General features: G+C 40.9%; 1 protein-coding gene across 2 annotated transcripts in view; it reads right to left on the reverse strand.

Annotated features, from left to right (window-relative positions):
• The window catches only part of BBS9 (Bardet-Biedl syndrome 9), a 229,434-nt gene that overhangs the window by 135,649 nt on the left and 75,752 nt on the right, over nucleotides 1-18,033 (reverse strand). For both annotated transcript variants that reach the window (XM_081165109.1, XM_081165110.1), the window contains exon 19: nucleotides 2,074-2,256. In XM_081165109.1, the coding sequence (XP_081021235.1) occupies nucleotides 2,074-2,256 (183 nt within the window). The remainder of the gene's footprint in view (nucleotides 1-2,073; nucleotides 2,257-18,033) is intronic.

Consider the following 18,033-nt stretch of genomic DNA (forward strand, 5'->3'; position numbering starts at 1 on the left):
AATTTCATTGAATATGCATCAAATTTCAACATTGCAGGCTTTTTAGAAGGCCTAAAGATCTACCTTTTTCAGTTGGACTTGCAGGAGTGATACTTGTTAGCTGGCTGATGGTCTGAATTATTTTTTTTGACAAGCTAAGTTAAAAAATATATGTATTTGGTAGTTCAAAGTTTAAATTTTTTGTATTACTGTTCTTGTTATCTTTAGCAGTTTTTGACTGTAAGATGCTCTAGATAGGCATTTGCCCAGATAAGTGGCATAATATTCTGCATAGATATTTGCTTCACAGACTGCGGAATCAGTGTGCCAGCCCAGGCAGTATGTCTATGTGAACTCACTGAGGGATTATAATCGGGCTTAGGCTCCAGGACAAGGGATTCTCTCTACAGGACTCCACACTCCTCATCATGAAGGTGGAGACTGATAAATGTAGTCAGGCCAAGGGATAAAAGGGTTCTGTTGAGAAGAAGCACTCTCAAACAAGTGGTCTGCTCCCTGGGCTCTCTCCAGGGTCCTGAAAAACCTGTTATTGGTCTTGTTGTCTTCAGGCATCCTATCCATGCTGATTGCAACCTGAAGATGAAACATGCTCGCTGGACATTAATATCCAATATCTAGAATAACTCCCATGTTTGAGGCATTTGTAATAAGTGAAGAGCACTAATCTACTATATATGTTGAAGTCTAACTCCCTCAGATATCTGATTATTTGCACCTCATCAGGCACTGCTGATCACTATGCCATGTGACCAAGGAATGTCACTACGGCTTCTCAGTGAATAACCTTCACTAACCCACCCAGGCTGGCCATTGACTGTTCCTAGACAGCAAGAAATATAACATGACTTCCAATCTCAGTGGAAATTTGCTTGAGCAACAAGGCCTGCCTGAGCTCTTGAATATTGTGTGTTTCTGGGTCCGGCTCTTTCACCCTGACTTCTAGCTTGTTCTCAAATCCTGCCTTTTGATTTGCCCTCTGATCTCAATTGCTGTTTAATCCTGACTGCTCTTCAATCCCAACTCCTGGCTCCTCCTAGAATGCTGCTCACACCCCAGCACCTTGTTTAAGGACTAAATCAGAGTATGTTCAGGTAAGGATACACTGTCACTCCTTGGATCCAAAGGATGACGACCTGAATTACCAGTACTTTGTGGGCTGATGTCAATCCAAACTACCTCCACATCAACCTGCCTGTGCACACTGGTTTTCTTCAGAGACCCTCTCCCAGCTGCCCCCATTCACAGGGAGGCTCTTCTGTTGCCTTATTTGCTATTCTTCAGGAGCTTAGAGAAGACCATTTTATTTTCCAGGTTAGGGACAAACCCTACCAATAATAATTAATTAGCTATATTCCCTTCCTGAAACCTGATTAGATCAGCGAGAAGAGTAAGGGAAGCAGCTTTTTTTAAAAAGGAAAGTATAAGAAGAAGTGTCAAGGCCATCTTAAATACGGAATGTAGAATTCCAGGGAGGTCTGCAAGAAACAAATACTGCATCCAAAAGACAGGAAGCTCATCCTTGCCAATGAGTTCAACAGCTGACCTTGTCATTTTACCAAAAAGAGGTGCTGTCTCCAGATGAAGGAACTGACCTTGGTACTCACGGGACAGAACAGACATCTTTAGGAAATGGTTTGATATGTCAAAGTTGACTCAAAACATTTGGATGCATCCGGATGAAATTCCAAATGGCACCCTCTCCAAATAAGCTAACGTAAATGATAATATTCTGCTCTTTAACAGCAGCCCGGATCTATTGCATGAAGCAGTCTATTGCAGTTTCCGTAATGACAGGGCCACCCTGATACAGATACACTTAACCCAAAGAAAAATTCCAGCTGGAAAGACTAATTTGTATGCTAAAAATATAGTAGAAATTTATTTAGTATGGATCAGTAAGACACTTGAAAAATATGTCTTTTCCCCTGCCACTCCCCACCTTAAATCAAAACAAAAGCAAAAAAGTTAGTTGAAAGAAAAAAATAAAACTGTTAACAGAACATGCTGGGAAACGCATGATAACTATAGATTTAATACTTGTCCACATTTTTACAAAACCTAGTAGATTCTTACCAGCTCTTGAGTATCCTGTGTTAATGGCAAAAATGTAGCTTGTAGAATAGAAACTTGGTCAGCACTCAGTTTCTGCCACAGGCTAATCAGCAGAATTACAAGTTGGGTGGCACTTTTTAACTTTGTGAACGCCTGGAACATATTGGCTTCATTTTTTCCAGCTGCATCTGCTAGAGCTATTACCTGCAAGAATTACAAACTTCTGTTAGGTATACTTTTACTATTCTCAAGCACTCACTGCTAACATTACATTTGGCTAACTCTGAGTTTTCTTTAGAAGAACCTGATGAACTTTGCTTTCCAAAAACATGAGCCAGATAGAGTTTTGAGTTATTATTTGCCATCTTCTTGTAAGTGAGATAGAATTTAAAATCCATATGGTACTGTGATTAATCTATTAGTACAATCAATATACAAGAGAACCTGCATTGTCTAGATGTATACAATATAGTATGGCATCCCTAAGATTGATCTTCAGTACATTATGTAACATAATAGCCTTTAACAAATTGTAAACACTCGTTTTAAATACCACCTCTGATGGTAATCCCTGTGTAAACAGTATCCCCTCTGGAGTAATTTCCACAGCATGTCATTTATTTGTAAATTAGGTTATCATCTCAATTTCTTCTGCACAGAAAGAATTAATCCTGTTTATCATAACATTTTCACTAAGTCTATTTATACACATATTGGTTTATACAAAACCGTAGATATTTTTGGCATTTCATCAGTTCACTGATGTTTATAGCACAAGAATGGCTACTGGCATGCAAAGATTTTGAAAAGGAAATTTAAGGTGTGCTGAAGCAAAACGCCAGCTCTTTTCTTTTTATAAAACTGGCAGACTGTTTTATCCCATTCATATACTCAGGAAATCAGTGGAAGAACGCAATCGGAAAGAGAACCAAGGGAAGGGGGACTTTAATCATTGAAAATGTTCTTGTTCTGGTTCCACTTCCTAGACATGGCTATGAGGTAAAACTGAAACACAAAACCTACTCTTGTTTATCTTACAGGAAGGTTATAGACTATGGCACTCCATGTGTGCAACATATTGATTATTGAGGTGCAATGTTTAGAAAGCAATTTAGTTAACAATTTTTATGAAGTGAAATGAGACTGTTAACATCTTGAGCCTCCCCACCCATTTTGTTTCAATCTGCCCACTAGCAGCCAGCAGATCCAGCCCGTATTTGGAGTAGGAGTGTTTCTCTCACCAGGAAGTAGGGTTGGTTTTTTCATTCCTATTTCTAACTTGGTGGACACCTCAAGGAAAGTTCCTTGCCCCCAAGGGAGCAGCTGGACAGCAGATATCGAAGAGATGAATGCAAAAAGTTCGGCCTCCTTAAGTCCTGCTTTCATTTCTGTCTGCCCATTAACAGTCAGCAGCTTTTCAGAGCACCTGAATCTGGGTTGTGGTTCGAGGACCCGACCCCCGCGATGCGGAATGAATACACAAGGACACATGATATAAGGTTAATGGGCAAGAAAAGGCCACAACTTTATTGATTACAGCAGTGGAAAAGGTATTGGCTTAGGCACTGGATCTCTAAAGCAAGTGGGTTTATTCACCAGTAGGTGGAGCCTGTTGATGCTAATCCAACTATAGACTCCCCCCTGATGTCACCGAGGGTCGTGCTATGGCCTCCCGCCAAGCAGGCATCGGACAGAACACACAACCGCCAGATTCCTTTAACGGAATACCCAAAAATTGAAGGCATAGGCGATGGCCACACCTAGCCCTTCGACACACCACAACACATTATTCCAATGCCTAACCTACCCACCAATACCACAAAAGTTGTGACGATTGCTACGAGATAGGCGAAAAAACCAAAAAGCCTAAAGCCAAATGGAAAAACTCCTACCAGGCCCCCTAGACAACCAGGGCGACCAACCTAAGGTCCATAGCAAGGCCAATGACCTAAGCCCTAACTCTAAGGGAGTGGAGGGTGGGTGACTCGCGACGAGACAATGGCAAAGAATGAGGCCGGGGAGAGGCTGGCACCGCAGCAAAAGGCTGCTGAACACGCCCCCTCTGAGGCACCTGGTTGGCTGCCTCCCGAGGGGCGTGGGCACCAGCCAGGTGAGGTGGAGGCAGGGGGCTACGCCCCCTGCTAGGGGCAGTGCTCGGGCTCCCGTCCACAACCACTCCCCTCTCTTCCAGGGAGGAGAGTCTTTGCAATTATTTTCTTCTCCTGCAAGTGGTGTCATGTGCTCAGTCCTCATCTGATATGTTTGTTGGCTGTGTGGTGGTGATGAACATTAGTTAGCCCTAGATAATGACCAGAGGCAAGAGAGTCCCAAACGGCAACCCTCTTTAGGGTTGTACTGTGGTGCGTGCAGGAAATTTGTGGTGTTATTAGGACTATTGCTGTGCATGGTCCATTGATTGTTAGGTCCGGTTTTGGAGCTAAAACTGGGCATGACCAAAGAGAGAGTGCATTTCCGGGTGAGGGAACCGTGTGGCACAATGATATCATGGAACTGGAGTGTTGGAAGGGACCGCAAGGGTCATCTAGTCCAACCCCCCGCAATATCAGGCTATTTTGCTTCCCCTAGCTTGGAACCCAATGAGATCAGACCAGGCAGTTAGCTGCTAGCTATTTTGCCAGTTGGTGTGTGTTGGCTGAACTCTTAAAACCTGTACCACTAGTATACTACCGTAATTCTTTTGGCGGAGCTCTTAAACCCATACTACCCTCTAGTGGAGATACAGAGTTTGTTTGTTTGTTTCATTTTACTACCTTTCTACCTTAACTGTCCTTGGTAGAAGCTGGTAGGCTTCTCAGTGCTGGGGGACGGACGGAGACTTGTCTGTTTTTATTATATTGCTTGTTAGTCTTTAGGAACTGCATATTCATTTTTGGTTGGTTTTAACCGTTGCCAGTCTCTCTCAGTGGTGCATAGACACCAAAAGAACAGGGTACACATTTTTACAGAAAATAAAATTGAGCGGATAGGAGCTGTCAATGAATGGGGCAGCCATGAACATTTCCTTTGTCATGGATGGATTAACAGATTAAGCTTGAAGCTGAAACTCCTTCAAACTTCTACAGCAGGGGTCAGAAAGGTTTATCTTGCCTGGGCCGGATCGGTCCCGCGGAGATCCCTGCGTGGGCTGGATCGCGCACGCCTGCAATTTTCAGCATCTGCGCATGCGCAGATGCAATTTCCGGTGCCGCGGAAGCAAGTCCCCGCACCACGCTGCGCCAGTTTAGTGCAGCACATTAGGGGGCGGCTCAGTTCGGGGGCCAGTCAAACGACCTCTGCGGGCCATTTCCGACCCATGGGCCTTAGGTTGCTGACCCCTGTTCTACAGGTAAGGAGGAACAATTAAGATGGCCCCGTCAAAACTGATTTGCTCAATGGCCCTACAGGAGTATTTGACTGTAAACCAGCAGCTAACACAATTTGTTTGTTTATTTGTTTAAGAGACTATACCTCTGTTTGACAAATATTAAATATTAATTTAACAGCAATGTAAATATCCAGGTATCCGCTGTGGGTTAAACCACAGAGCCTAGGACTTGCTGATCGGAAGGCCAGCAGTTTGAATCCCCACAGTGGGGTGAGCTCCCATTGCTCGGTCCCTGCTCCTGCCAACCTAGCAGTTCGAAAGCATGTCAAAGTGCAAGTAGATAAATAGGTACAGCTCCGGTGGGAAGGTAAACAGCATTTCTGTGCGCAGCTCTGGTTCGCCAGAAGTGGCTTCGTCATGCTGGCCACATGACCCGGAAGATGTACGCCGGCTCCCTCAGCCAATAAAAGGAGATGAGCGCCGCAACCCCAGAGTCAGCCACGACTGAACCTAATGGTCAGGGGTCCCTTTACCTTTACCTTTAATTACTTATACTAAAATTTATATCTTGCTTTTTCCCTCCGAAGTAAAAAAACAAACCTAACAATAAAATTAACAAGAATCCCATTAAAACTACTAAATGAACATGAGCACTGTTTGCTTCCACAGATGCTTCATAAAGGAGTGTGCATGTTCCCACTGTATTCACAAATTACTGAAGAGGTAAATATATACTTAAGCAACAAAGAAATCTTGATAAGCATTACGAAAAACTATTCCTTCCAAATAAAATAAAGAGCATAAGAGCTCTACGTCCAAATACTGTATGTACTCAAGCCAAATAGTGAGGTAGAGCCTCAGCAAATTGCGCTAAAGGGGAAGGAAGTCTCCAACTCATAAAAATCAGAGCAAAATCAATCCCAAACTTGTAAATGTGCCAGAATTACTCATGTAAATGAATTCTACAGTAAATGAACACAGTTGCATCAAAGTATTGTAATTCTGCTGTTTAGTATTCATGAGTGTTTCACATACATGATGTCAATAATCTTTACAACACTCCTGCAAGGTAGGTCACAGTTGTTTAGCTGAGAAACAGTGTCTTGCTTAGGGTTATCTAGTGCAGGCATCCCCAAACTCGGCCCTCCAGATGTTTTGGGACTACAATTCCCATCATCCCTGACCACTAGTCCTGTTAGCTAGGGATGATGGGAGTTGTAGTCCCAAAACATCTGGAGGGCCGAGTTTGGGGATGCCTTAGATAGTGAATCAATGTGATACAGTATTTGAACTTCAGTATTTGAACAAAGAATGGTGTCTAACTTTCATTGTGATTTCTCTTACATTTGGTTTTATACGATGCTAATCATATGCAGAGAAGACGCATTGAAATTAATGGACATGACTAACTTAGGCCCATTAATTTCAGTGGGTCAACTCTAAGTAAAACTACTTGGAAAGTAAAACAAACCAATATTCCTGCATTTTTCTTCTCCTTCCCCTTAAAATTTGATATAGAGGTCAAGCTCAAGAGGAGAACTGTGTACCTGGAGGTGTCAGATGCTCACACCCATGTCCAATGTATGTTATGTGGCTCAGCCCGGGAGAGTAAGACTTACACCTGGTGAATTTTATCTTCTTTATATACCAATGTTCAGAATAATTATCCAGAGACTTTTACAACGTAATTTAAAACAAAGCCCTGCTGTACAACTAAGCAATGACTTTCCAAATATTTGTGAAGTAAATATGTAAAGGATCACTGCTTTTAATTTGCCCCAAATTAACATTTAGGAATTATTGCTTTATAAACAATTATCCCCAACGTTTTTCTCCTGCAATTTACATGAATAACTCTACAGCTTGAAACTTCTGTACAATTTCACAAGAACAATGCAGATGTCCGTTCCTTGGCCCAGGCTTTTCTTTTTCTCTGTTTCAGTCATAAGGCAGCTTTTATAACAAGAAAGTGTAACATCTGACTTTGCTCTAGCTATGATGGTTGTTGCACAGTGTCCATCAATCCAAACAACAGGACTTAAGTTGTCTACTCATTGAATTTCCTTTGTTTTACCTTAAGTTGCAAAAGCGTTTAAATGAAAGAAAGAACTGAAAATGTTTCTCAAGAGTAATCTATGAGGGGAACATTGTCAGCAATACAAAGATCAAAGAGACAGTGAAACAGGCAGCCTATTTGGGCCTTTTTTTTAAGCCAATCAAAATTTACTTGCCATTTATAACTTTTTTGTATATACTTTTCTGGCTGACCAAATTCTCAACTTGCCCATATAAACTTGTCTACAGTAAAGCAGATGCCAGCATGTTTTATATAATATATATATATATCAAAGGGGAGACCCTTGTAAAATAAATAAATAAATGGAGACACAATTCAAGAAAAAAATTGCCCTCTTCATCAAGGTTATGCATTAAATTGGCCTATTAACATTTCACATTGCTGCTGGCATGGCTTAACTTCAGAAGTTTTTTTTTATATATAAAACCCCTGAGGACTTCATCAACTTCACCCCCTAATACTAACACCAACAATGTTTGATCCAAAAATGCTCAGTATATTAAACTTTTTTTGACCTCTTGATGTCTAGATCAAATTATGGATATATTTGAAAATTCTGTTCGGAATTCTGGCTTGCATGCTATATTTTCCTTAACCTTGCAGATATATTGATATTTCAGAAGTTAAAAAATGAAAGAGGAATGAGCCCAGTTGGATTCTTGATTCTGCGTAAAGAAGGGTGAATGGAAGCCCTCCTTCACACAGTGCATAGTTTTGTTCATTTATATATTTATTATTTTACAACGGTGGCTTTGGTGAGCCTGTGTGAGAAGAGCTTTTAAACTCTCTGCCTTGATTGGGGAGCAAGGCCACTCTTTCTCCCATTCCTCACCTGCCAGCTGCAAGGTGGCGCCAAGGATTTGGGTATACATGATTTTCATGTATACGTGGAACCCTTGGAACCAAACCTCTGCGTAAGATGTGATCGTACTGTACTGCTGAATTGCAACAGTCTTTAAGCAACACACAGCAAACTCAACAAATACAATAGAGGTAAAATCAATTACAGTGGTACCTCGGGTTACATACGCTTCAGGTTATATACGCCTCAGGTTACAGACTCCGCTAACCCAGAAATAATGCTTCAGGTTAAGAACTTTGCTTCAGGATGAGAACAGAAATCATGCTCCGGCAGTGCGGCGGCAGCAGGAGGCCCCATTAGCTAAAGTGGTGCTTCAGGTTAAGAACAGTTTCAGGTTAAGAACGGACCTCTGGTGTAAAATTAATGAATGTTAGAAAGATGTTGGATAGAAATTAAGTGGTTTCCAGCTGTAATGCTTTAGGAGATAGGAAAAAAGGATTATAAATGGGTAAAAGTTTTATGGTAAGGATTTGCTGAACTAACAAACTGAAATGGAATACAAAGAAGGGAAGTATGAGGAGGTCGGGGGAAATAAGGCTATGGAAGTTATGTTATCAAAAATTAATGTGTGTTTTTAACTGCTTATTATTTTGTATGTTTATTTTTCATTTTTTCTTATATTTAATTTTTTCCCAATAAATATCTTTTTTTAAAAAAAAAAAGAACGGACCTCTGGAACGAATTAAGTACTTAACCTGAGGTATCACTGTAGAAGCTAACTAAAAAAATCAGAACTGGAGCTTCTGGACCAGGTGCAAAGGTACAGCACACTGGTATAATAGGGTGTTGAGGTTAGCAATGCATAAGTCAAAGTGGCCAGAATGTCCCTATTGCTCGGTTGGTGTGCCAGCCATGGCTGGTAAAAGGCACCCTAGTCCTAGCCTGAGGCCTCCTGAGCCTCCAGTGACAAAAATGCCCTTCTGGGAGATGATTTATAATGAAATGAAGAAGGTATTTAAATATACCTTTCAGAAGAAACCAGAGGCCTTCCTCCTGGGCATGGTCGGCCAATTGGTGCGAAGGGAGGATAGAACTTTTTTTATGTACGCCACAACAGCAGCAAGAATACTCATCACAAAGTACTGGAAGACACAAGACCCACCCGAGAAGAATGGCAGACGAAAGTGATGGACTATATGGAATTGGCTGAGATGACTGGCAGAATCTGGGACCAAGGAGAAGAGTCGGTGGAAGAAGATTGGAAAAAATGTAAAGTATATCTTCAAAAATATTGTAAAATTAAGGACTGTTAGAAAGGTGTTGGAAAAAGAAAATTAGGTAGTTTTGGTAGATATGAGATAAAGGATTAAGTAAAAATGAGTTGATGAAAGTGATGAAAGAGAGGACGTTAAACTATATTATTTTAAATTAAATTACTTAAATGAAAATAAGGTTGGAAGGATTTGCTGAAAAAACGATTTGAATTAGAATACAAAATTGGGAGGTGTGAGGAGGTCAAGGAAATAAGTAAAGGAAGAAAGCTATGTGAAGGTTTAATCTGTTCTTTTTTTATTTAATTTTTTTTTAATTGAATGGATTTTTATACCTTCTTTTTCTTTTTTTCTGTTACTGCTGTATTCTTTTTTATACTTTGTATTGTTCTTTTCTCTTTTTGAAACCTTAAACTTTGAATAAATATTATATATATAAAAAATAATAATGGATCCAGGTGCACCCCTAAACCTGTTCTTTCAGAGGGAGAGGAACCTAATACAGAATAGGTGACTGGTCAGCGTCTCAAAGACATGGAACCACCCACCCTTTTTCCTCCCAGGGTCCAAGCTTAGTTTATTGGACCTCAACAATCCAGCCGTCCATTGTGCCCAGACAATGGTCCAGATTATACACAGAGCTGCACGTAATCGGCACACTTTCCCCCCAAACTCCTACTGACCTCTCCCAATGGCTTCATACGGGTGTTGAACAACCTATTCAACTCAGATTTACTCCGAGTAGACCAACTAAAATGAATAAGCATGTCTTTTCATTTCAATAGGTCTACTCTGACTATAATCAGAGTGTCCCAGAGCTACTTTTTGAACACGACCCTGTAGGCAGGAAAAAGAACCACTGTAAAACAGTGCACCCAATACCCATTGCCTAGAGCCAAGTCCAGGAAGTTACCACGGTTAATGGTATCAAAATACACTGAGATGCAGCAGCAAATATGTACTCCCCTTTGTCCTGCTTTCAACTCGTGTCATCAGGGAAACCAAGGCTGATTCAGGCCTGAAATTGCGTCTGAACCCAGACTGAAACTAATCCAGATAATCTGTATCCTCTGGATCAGGGGTCAGCAAACTTTTTCAGTCCACTGTCCCTCCGACCTTGCGGGGGGCCAGACTATATTTTTTTTGGGGGGGGGAGAACGAATTCCTATGCCCGACAAATAACCCAGAGATGCATTTTAAATAAAAGCACGCATTGTACTCATGTAAGAACATCCTGATTCCCGGACTGTCTGCGGGCCGGATTTAGAAGGCAATTGGCCCGGATCTGGCCCCCGGGCCTTAGTTTTCCTACCCATGCTCTGGATTATGTCTGAACAAAGAATGAGATTTCAGTTAGACTGATGTAAACAAAACATCAATACAGTGGTGCCCCGCAAGACGAATGCCTCGCAAGACGGAAAACTCGCTAGACGAAAGAGTTTTCCGTTTTGGAGGTGCTTCGCAAAACGAATCTCCTATGGGCTTGCTTCGCAAGACGAAAATGTCTTGCGAGTTCCTGCGGGTTCCCCCCCCTTTTTCTAAGCCGCTAAGCCGCTTATCAGCTGATCCGATAAGCCGCTAAAAGCCGCTAATAGCGCTAATAGCGCTAATCCGCTAATCCGTCAATGGGCTTGCTTCACAAGACGAAAAAACCGCTAGACGAAGAGAATCACAGAACGGATTCTTTTCGTCTTGCGAGGCACCACTGTACACAGCATGGCTTGCCTTATACAGGCTATGTGTTCCAAGTAGGGGGGAAATTTTAGAATTTTACTATATGTAACTCTCCTTATCAATGAAAAGACAATGTACGGTTTTTCTATTTCAACCACTCTATTTTTAGAGTTTCGTTGGTTCTTTAACACTGCATCAAAAAAAAAGGACAGTCAGACCACTCTACAAAATTAAGAACCTACTCAACTAACCCATTTGAACATATGGGAGCCATACCACTGGTGTGTGTGTGGGGGGGGTGTTTTCATTATCTATAACATATTTTTCTCTCTCTGGTGACAGCAAAACTATCTGCTCACTATGCTGGCACATCTTCTTGGCCTCAGACAAGGAAGAATGATATCACCTAGGAGGAGGAGGAGGAGAAGATCCCACATAATCAGGCTGCAGCAAAGCAGTTTGTTTTGCTGGAAGCAAATACTCCTTGAATACGGAGCACTTGACTGCAACAATAATCAAAGAACAAACTGAAGAGAAGGAAGATGGAGAATGCATATTCAACTCCAGGTTTATGGGTGTTTTGCTGACGCCTTTTCTTTTTGCAATACAGTGGACGCTCGGGTTGCGAACAGGATCCGTGCGGGATGCACGTTTGCAACCCGCAGCGGCGCGTCTGCACATGCGCGGGTTGCCATTTGGCACTTCTGCGCATGCACAAAGCGCGATTTAGCGCTTCTGCGCATACGCGGCCACCAAAACCCAGAAGCAACCCTTTCCGGTACTTCCAGTTTTTGGCCGGTCCATAACCCAAAAAAACGCAACCTGAAGCGTCTGTAACCCTAGCTATGTCTGTATTTATGTTGCCACATTTAATGAAGACATTTAAACTAGAGCAGAGGGCTCATTCGTATACAACATTATGTATTTCATAATGCTTTGCAAAGTATTTATCAGAACGTGAAAACGCTGTAAACTCCTTATGATACAATTCTTACCCTGTCCTACTGATTTATTCTCAGGTAAGTGGAATTGGTATGACAGCCTTAGTTAGATAAAACACACATCTGTGTATGCCTGCAACGTAGGCAGCCACCTAGACCTAAGTTTTCTTTTTCCTCCATTGGCTTCCTTCTTGTAACCAGCCAAGCCTCCTAAGTTTTGAGTGCCAAATCCTCTTCACGCTAGGCTTATTTAAGTTTTCAACATATGTATGCAAACAAAGCAAATAGCACCAAAACCTATTCCCGCTGAGTCTCTGTTTCAAGAACCAGACTTTTAAGCAGATGAATTCCATGTTTTCAATGTGTAGTTTTAAAAAAAATTAATTTGTATGACATGATTTGTAGCACTTCAGCAAAAGGCAAACAAACAATAAAGATAGCCATCTGTATATTTTAAATGTATTTTTCAACCAATAATAATGTTATGTGCACTCTGAAGACTTATGTATATTTTAGCCTTGTGATTGTGTCTCCCTCTGATACCCTAACATTCTGTGGCTCAACTGTTTGTAACATTCGGTAGATCCTAGACTCTCACATGTCTTCATTAGGTAATTTTGAGGTTATTCTGTTTTTAAATTCAACTAAGATAAGGAATCCCCTCCCTATGTAGAAATCACTACCTTGGTTTTGGGTGGCCTTGTTTTGCTTCCAAACCTAAGCGATCACAGGATCACTGAAGTTTGGCATTACCAGGAATAATTGTAACTACTAAACAGAGGATTTAAGGTTTCTTAGATAAGCTTTTATGTGTATGGTCATCATAAAAATAGGGATGACCAGAAACTGCCTAGAATCAAGGGCAATTTTTTCAATATTGATTTTCCTTTCAAATATTTCTTTAATGCATGAAGTTAGCAAACTATTGATGCAAACTATTAATTTACTATTAGTAAATATTTCTGGTTTTTAATTATTGGGATGGAACAATAAACTCAGCCATTTTCTCCGTTGAAAATGGGGAGCTAGGCTTAAAACTGAAGAAAAATCTAAGACAAAGCTTTAGTTATGCTTTAAATCAGTTAAAATATTTTTTGTTCACTATATTGTGTGCTTACACATTTGTGTTTTTCTTATTTAAAAAATATGATATAAATGAAGATGAGGGAGAAAAGGTATAGGCTGACTTCCTAAGAAAACTATTTTTCCAAATTATTAACAAATGTTTTACTTTATTTTAGCCAATATTAGCTTTCAAATGAGACTTAATTTCATTCTAGAACAAGACAAAGTGTTCAAATTATATTTAATTAAAAGACTGTACTTCCATATAGCTTAAATTAATTACATAGTCTAGTTAAATTCAATATATTTGTTTTGGCCAAGGATGGATAAAATAAATAAGGTAACTTTGCAACCTCTAGTGCACAGTGGATTGACCAATAAATGTGTCTGATGTGTAACAAAACACATATTTTTTGATGTACCAGAAAACTAAACAAAGCTATTGACCCAAAAGATGTGACAAATACTCCGGCTTGATTGTTGGGTTAATACATTTCCAAAGTTTCCAACTTGGTGGAACTTGAAAATCTGCCCTGTATGATATACTCCAATGATTTATTTGTAGTTGGCTCTGCATAGGGTCATAAATATAATTTGCTACGTATTTCAAGCCAGTTTCTTTTGTTAAGACCATTTCAAGACTACTTTCTATAGTTAACCATTTGAGTAGATCACGGTACTCAACTTGCACACTTTCTATGAATGGTTGCCTATGTTAGACAAAGATAATTACTAGTAAGGCTACAGTTGGCCTAAGAATTGCAAGTCCTCCATTTTGTATCTTCAAATTAAATCTGATCACAAAAGGGAAGCTTATATGTGGGAATTAAATTTGTTTCCTGCTAAACATGGACTTATCCAGATGAGATTTAAAAATATGCCCAAAGAATATCTAGCCAGTAAATATTTTAAGAGGCCAGTAAAATCACCTCTCTGCATGTGCAAACCAGACCAGACTGAATACAATCTTTCTGCATTATATTCTATATTGCCCTTTATATAGCCCACCTAGACATTGGTTCCTGTCTTTTCAGAATTTCCCAGAAGGGCAATTGGAGCAATTTTAATGGATGTGGACTGATTTAGACAAGTTTGGTAACATTGTCTGTGCTGGTTGTGAGAAAGTTAATGGCTACTTTTTTGTCCCAAAACCTCCAAGTGTCCCGATATTCCCGAGACAATCCCAGAATTGCGGAAGCCATCCAGGCTTCTGATTTGATCCCAGGATGTCCCTATTTTCCCACCAGCACCGCTGCCACTGAGCTCAGGGAGGGGGATGAGCTGGCGCTTGTTCCGAGCAATGGCAGTGGCGGTGATGGCGAGGGAGCTTCCCATTGCCTCTCCATGACCTCTCTATGGCTGCCACTATAGAGAGGACAGCTCATAGCAGCTTCTGGAGAGCAGGTGAGGAGGAGGAGAGGCTGACAAGGACCAGCCCTGCATGACACGCCAGCTCTGATGGGCAGAGACAGAGGGCAGGGCTGCCCTGACCGGGAAGAAAAAGAGAGCACAGTGGAATCTTGTTTTTTTAAAAAAAGGAAAAAAAACCAAAGGAGAGCACAGGGGAGTTTTGGTTTTTAAATGAAAAATGCTTTATGAGTTTGTGTCTTCTGATCTTGCCCCTTTCTAAAATTTATCTATTGGTGTGTGTTTTTCTTTTTGTAAATCTACCAAGGAATGAAATAAAATTGGGGTTAAGGGATTTTCTCAGGACAGTGGAGGGCATGTGTGCTATGTCCCATTAGCGTAGTGGTGATGGCAGCTGCCCTTCTTCTGATAGGAAATGCTCTGTAAGGGGGCACCAAAAATGGCGTTTCAAGGAGGGTCCTGTTAGGGCAGGGAGTAAAAAATGTCCCTATTTTCATCTGAGGAATGTTGGAGGGTATGTAATGTTGACAGTCAAGGGGATGATTTGATTTATTTCCATATTTTTAGTTTTATTTCTGTTGTAATGGCCTTGGCTACAAGTAATAAGAATCTGTCTGATTATGTGCTTTTGAAATATATATAGAAAGTATATGTGCATATAGAAATGTAGTTACTACCTTGTGTTAAGTTTCAAAACCAAGGTACATGGTGAACAAATTAGCAAGACCAGGCAGATATTTTAGGAACAGATATGTTTTGTAAATATTTTTACTCTATCCACAGTTGATTTTAGTCCTTAATTATTGTTTTGAAGTATTTCCAATATATCCTGTGTGCAATCCCTGCAGTTGAAACCTCAGGTCTTTTCTCTAGCCAAACTAGAAATAGTATAATTTAGAGAGTGCATATGTTTTATTTCATTTTCCAGTAAGAACTCAACACTGCAATAAATTTTAAAAAAAAACAAACTTTAGAACTTCCAAGTCCTCTCTCTCTCTCTCTCTTAAAACACTGCAATAGTAAAGGGGATAAAGGGTTGTATCCCATGCTGTGTGGGCCGAGTTCTGCATGAGCAATAGGACTTTCCCTACCTATCCTCTCCCTAAAGGTAAAGGTAAGAAGAAGAAAAGTTTGGATTTGATATCCCGCTTTATCACTACCTGAAGAAGTCTCAAAGTGGCTAACATTCTCCTTTCCCTTCCTTCCCCACAACAAACACTCTGTGAGGTGAGTGGGACTGAAAGACTTCAAAGAAGTGTGACTAGCCCAAGGTCACCCAGCAGCTGCATGTGGAGGAGCGGAGACGCGAACCCGGTTCACCAGATTACGAGTCTGACCAGCAAGCCCTAGGCTCTGTGGTTTAGACCACAGCACCACCCATGTCTCTCTCTCTAGACATTTCCAAATCTGCTCTGGAGTTTCCCTCAACCCTCTAGAGCAGATTTTGAAGGGGGGCATTGGAGAGAAAATAAGTGTAGGGAGAACTTCAATTGTGCAAGTGAGAATCGGCTGCTTGAGTGGAACAGCAACATTGGATACCACTCTTTTGAACACATGAAATTAGCTATATGCTTTTTGGGGTCTTGGCTGATTTAATGAATGAGTATGCAACATCAACCCGGCCATGTGGGAGAATCCCTTGCAGACAACCACAGTGCCTAGAGACACGCAGTCAGGTTGTGCATCCACAGCAGTGACCGGAGGAGGAATGACTGCTGGGAGGAGGACAGAGAGAAGAGATGCCATCGTGCATCTGCAGGAGCACAACCAGACACCTTCATCTGCCCTGGCTACAACAAACATGTCTCTCCCATATCACTCTCTACTGTCACAGCAGGCACTGTAAGCTTCCAACAGTTTGACTTCACCTCCAAAGGTCCATGCCAGGGATGCGGGTAGTTAAACCACAGTGCTGCTTGGGCTTGCCGATTGAAAGGTCGGCGGTTCAAATCCCCGCAACCGGTTGAGCTCCCGTTGCTCTGTCCCAGCTCCTGCCAACCTAGCAGTTTGAAAGCACGTCATGTCAAGTTAAATTAATTGGAAACAGCTTGCAGATACAGTGGTACCTCGGGTTGCAGACGCTTCAGGTTACATACGCTTCAGGTTACAGACTCCGTTAACCCAGAAATAGTACCTCGGGTTAAGAACTTTGCTTCAGGATGGGAACAGAAATCGTGCTCCGGCGGCGCGGCAGCAGCAGGAGGCCCTATTAGCTAAAGTGGTGCTTCAGGTTAAGAACAGTTTCAGGTTAAGAACGGACCTCCAGAACGAATTAAGTACATAATCAGAGGTACCACTGTACTTAATTGGCTTAGGATTGTATATAAGTCAAGTGATGAATTAATATGTTTAATTTCAAAATGAAAAGATTTAAGGATGTTAATGTTCAAGTTAAATTTTATAAGAACTGTGATTTGGAAAACCGTTAAAAGGATATGCATTGAAATTCAACCAAGGGGAAGCGAGGAAGTCACTTAACAATGTTAATTAGTGTAATTTTTAATAACGTTATGATTTATGTTTGTTTGTTTTATTTGTTTGTTTATAATTTTGTGAAAATCAATAAAAAAAATTGGGGGGGAGCAGTTCGAAAGCATGTCAAAGTGCAAGTAGATAAATAGGTACTGCTCTGGTGGAAAGGTAAACGGCGTTTCCATGCACTGCTCTGGTTTCGCCAGAAGCGGCTTAGTCATGCTGGCCACATGACCCGGAAAAACTGGCTCCCTTCGCCTGTAAAGCGAGATGAGCACCACAACCCCAGAGTCATTCGCGACTGGACTTAATTGTCAGGGGTGCCTTTACCTTTACTAAAGGCGCATTCTGCCATTGTCTCCTGTGAGAGACGGATGCCAACTCAAAAACTTCACGGGGGCCTTTGAAAAACATGCTCCTCTAAAGAAGCGGGAACTACCGGTGCATTCAAAATTGCTTGCTGGGTTTAATGGCTACAGCTGCAATATAGGTGTGGTTGCTGTTGTTGCTTGTGGTGCCTTGAATGGGAAAGCAAATCCACGCTCCATTAAACCAAGTCAAGTGGTTATCTGAGGACTCACCAGATTGATTTTCAGCATGATGAAGGAATATACAACATTTCCCTACTTAAGATTATGAGAACAACTTCCTTAGACTGCTATTTTAAATATTTATTTCTCTTAAACTCCTCATTTAAATAAATTTAAATAAATTTCATGACTCAACAACATATTAGAAATCATACAAGTTATCTAATACACTGAAAACCACTTATCAAGTGTATAATGTATGGGAAATGGCTGCAGACTGCTAAAGACAGACTTGGTTTTTTTAGAGTGTTGTAAGAGAATGTTTGAGAATGTAATAGAAAAGATTGGAGGAGGGATAGTAGAAGTGAATTTATCCATCAGCACACTGGTATCTTCTGAAAATAATCTTCTGTAAATTTTGGAAAGCAGTCTCCATTTAATTTTGGCAAAGCTGAT

Source organism: Podarcis bocagei (genome assembly GCF_964188305.1).
Source record: "Podarcis bocagei genome assembly, chromosome: 12".
In the NCBI taxonomy this organism is placed as follows: Eukaryota; Metazoa; Chordata; class Lepidosauria; order Squamata; family Lacertidae; genus Podarcis; species Podarcis bocagei.